General features: G+C 36.8%; 1 protein-coding gene across 1 annotated transcript; it reads right to left on the minus strand.

Moving 5' to 3' along the window:
- On the minus strand, nucleotides 1-2119 carry LOC132934496 (uncharacterized). The gene is made up of 2 exons (XM_061000803.1): nucleotides 1966-2119; nucleotides 1-1509 (listed from the first exon to the last, which is right to left on the minus strand). Exons 1-2 carry the CDS (start codon nucleotides 2020-2022, stop codon nucleotides 481-483), a joined length of 1086 nt encoding a protein of 361 aa, XP_060856786.1. The 5' UTR covers nucleotides 2023-2119; the 3' UTR covers nucleotides 1-480.
- Nucleotides 2120-3076: the final 957 nt, after the last annotated feature.

Consider the following 3076-nt stretch of genomic DNA (forward strand, 5'->3'; position numbering starts at 1 on the left):
TCATTATATATACAAATTATTTGTAACAATTTTGGTACTCTGGATGAGTAAGTTATACTCATGATAAAATCAATCCTAATTTAAAATAAGCTATATAACTTCTATGTGACTTAATATTTAAAAAATAAATATATTTTGGAAGGTAAAATATGCTTATCACTATGACCATACTATATTATAATATTATGTAGGTGTAACGTAAAAATCATTAATTTATTCAATTCCTATGTAATATTTTGTTTGATAATTATTTTTTGGTAAGACAACTATACATAATATTTGTACTAAACTATAATAATATATAAGTGTGTATATATATATATACATACATACATATATACATACATACATACATACATACATACATACATACATACATACATACATACATACATACATACATACGAGAATCGAAACAGTTCCATAGGTTTGTATGGGTCATAGACGGAAAACACGGTAACTGTCGTCGACTGAAGGCATTTATACTATGCTTGGCGTTGTAACGTCGGACGGAGGTGACGCTGACGACACGACGTCGGAAGTTGATGCGGAGGTGGAATCTGCAGTCGGTACGGTGTTCGATACCGTCGACGAGATCGCTCCTAACTCAGAACCGGAAGCTTCCGGTGCGACGAAAGTAGAGTCGGATACGTTGATAGGAGCCGAAACAGGGACGTTGGCCGACCCGGGATCCAATGTCTGGACGGCAGCGGGTACGCTATCCGCGGGGTTCGGCGCCAGAAATGAGTTTGGCGGCACGACCGGTGCAGTTTCCGGTACAGGCGTCGATTTCGGCTCGTCGACGGACGCTGTTGCTGTTGTTTCTGTTGCCGCTGCTTCTGTGGCCGCCGCTGTTGCTGCCGCTGCTTCGAGCATAGCGCTTTCAGGTACGCTGGCGATGGCGGGGGGTGGAGTAGTGACATGTGCCGGCGGAGCGGGCGACAAAGACGGGAGTAAACGGTCTGAAGGGACTGCGGGATTTAACAAATCGGAGCCGGGTCCTGAAACAGACGACAAAAGTGAAAGGAACTGTTGTAGTTCAGCCGGACCAATCTGCAGGTTAGGCGTTGCAGGATAAGGAGTAGGCGTTAATAGTGCAGGCAGACTTGAAACAGGCGTGAAACCACGAGATGACGAGCTCAACGGCGGTAACGGTAACCGGTACGGCGGTACCTGAGTAGCGAAGTATTCGAGCAAGAGATCAATAAGAATTCGGTCGTTACCGGAAATTCTCGTCGAAACAGGCGCTGAATAACGCGGGACCGGGACCGGCGGAAGTACAGTGTCAGCAGGAACTGGATTTGATAGCGAAGACGTAAACGAAACGGGTGAAATACTTGGAATTTTATTTAACGCGTCGGGGTATTGCAGTCCGGGCGTGGGTGGTGCACACGAGGCCGGTGTGCGGCGCGGAATCGCTGGAATCGGAACGGCGGAACCAGGATTGGAACACGACGACTGCGGGTCCGGAACCTTATGACTTCGCAATGTACACGAGTGGACGCCATCCTATAAAACATCATAATGTGAACACGGACAATATTATAACAATATTATCATATTATATTAATCAAAATTATTATTATTGCGTTACACTACAATATATTATTATTATTATCCTTTAGTGATGCACGTGGTATGAAAGCAAATATAGTTGCGCGGGTGGGGGATAATTGTTTTCCGTTCAAATAGGTGGTATTATATTTGTCATTTGATACAATTTTATTAATTACCAATTGTTTGTCATGCATAAATTAAACACAATATATTATAAATTGTTATAAAACAATTTTTTTTTTACTCAATAACTTACAAGTATACCACTAGTTAGTTTTTATGTACGCATTTTAATTTTAATTTTTATGCGTTATTTACAAATAAAAAATACCCACGCGCGTTACCTAAGGTTAAAGATGAATAATAATTGTAAGACTGCATTATTATAGTATTATGATGATAATATACCTGAACGATCTGCAACGACACCAGTATTGCTAAAAAAAATGTCCAACCTGCCATCATTCGTAGGTACAATATAAGTATAATAAGTTTGAGTACAACGGAGTTCAGCTACGCACTAACTGATCTGCTCGATTGCACCTATTTGGATTTATATAGGTACCTATATACCGCGGTTAAACGTCGATAACACAAACGTTATCGTGGCACGTTACCGCCACATCAAATAGATTATACGGTTTTACATTCGTAATAATATATGTAATATAGAATAACATTTCAATAACAAGGTGTCAAGTATACGACTGTCGTAAATAGGAATGCAGCATATCGTGATGGTAAACAGATAGAGGTTCACGAATTTATAGAAAACTGCGAGATACCAGTGAGATTATGAATTATATATTAATATATTATGCCTAGGTACCAAGGATAAAGCGAGTGTATATAATCAGCTCATTCAGCGACGAGTATATATTTCCACGCTAAGTTTGCGTTCATTGTTTTATTGCTGGGCAAGCGATTACATAATATTATACTCTGTTATAATAATGTTTATCAGTGATATAGGATTTATATTTTATTATCACTATATGGGTCAATTTACCACTAGACTGCATTTTTTAAGAGTACGTGTTGTACCTAACTAAGTACAACATACAACCTATATGACAAAAAATACAAATGAATATTAAGTAATTTTATTTTATAAGTATTTATTAAAATATTATATTATTATTATACTCTAAATATTATTATGTACAGTTTACTTTTCTATTTTTATTTATTTAATTTAACAATTTAACATTTCCTTATTGATTTTTCAAAAACAGAGTAAATACAGTGAACAAGAATCCTTTTCTAAAAACTATATGCACCATCGACGTATATCACTCATAATTCATAAGCATTGATGGTTATAAGGGAGTATAAAAATTAAATTCCAATTTTCATAATTAAATAATTCTTAGCCATAGCCAATAAGCTATCATAAAACATAAAATCTTATCAACATATTTAAAAGACCACGGGGTAAGGTTATGTGAAATAAAGTATATACATGAAGCAATATTCATAAAATGTTTTAATTGTAAATTGAACCTGGTATAACACTAAT

This window comes from Metopolophium dirhodum, chromosome 1 (assembly GCF_019925205.1).
Source record: "Metopolophium dirhodum isolate CAU chromosome 1, ASM1992520v1, whole genome shotgun sequence".
NCBI lineage: Eukaryota > Metazoa > Arthropoda > Insecta > Hemiptera > Aphididae > Metopolophium > Metopolophium dirhodum.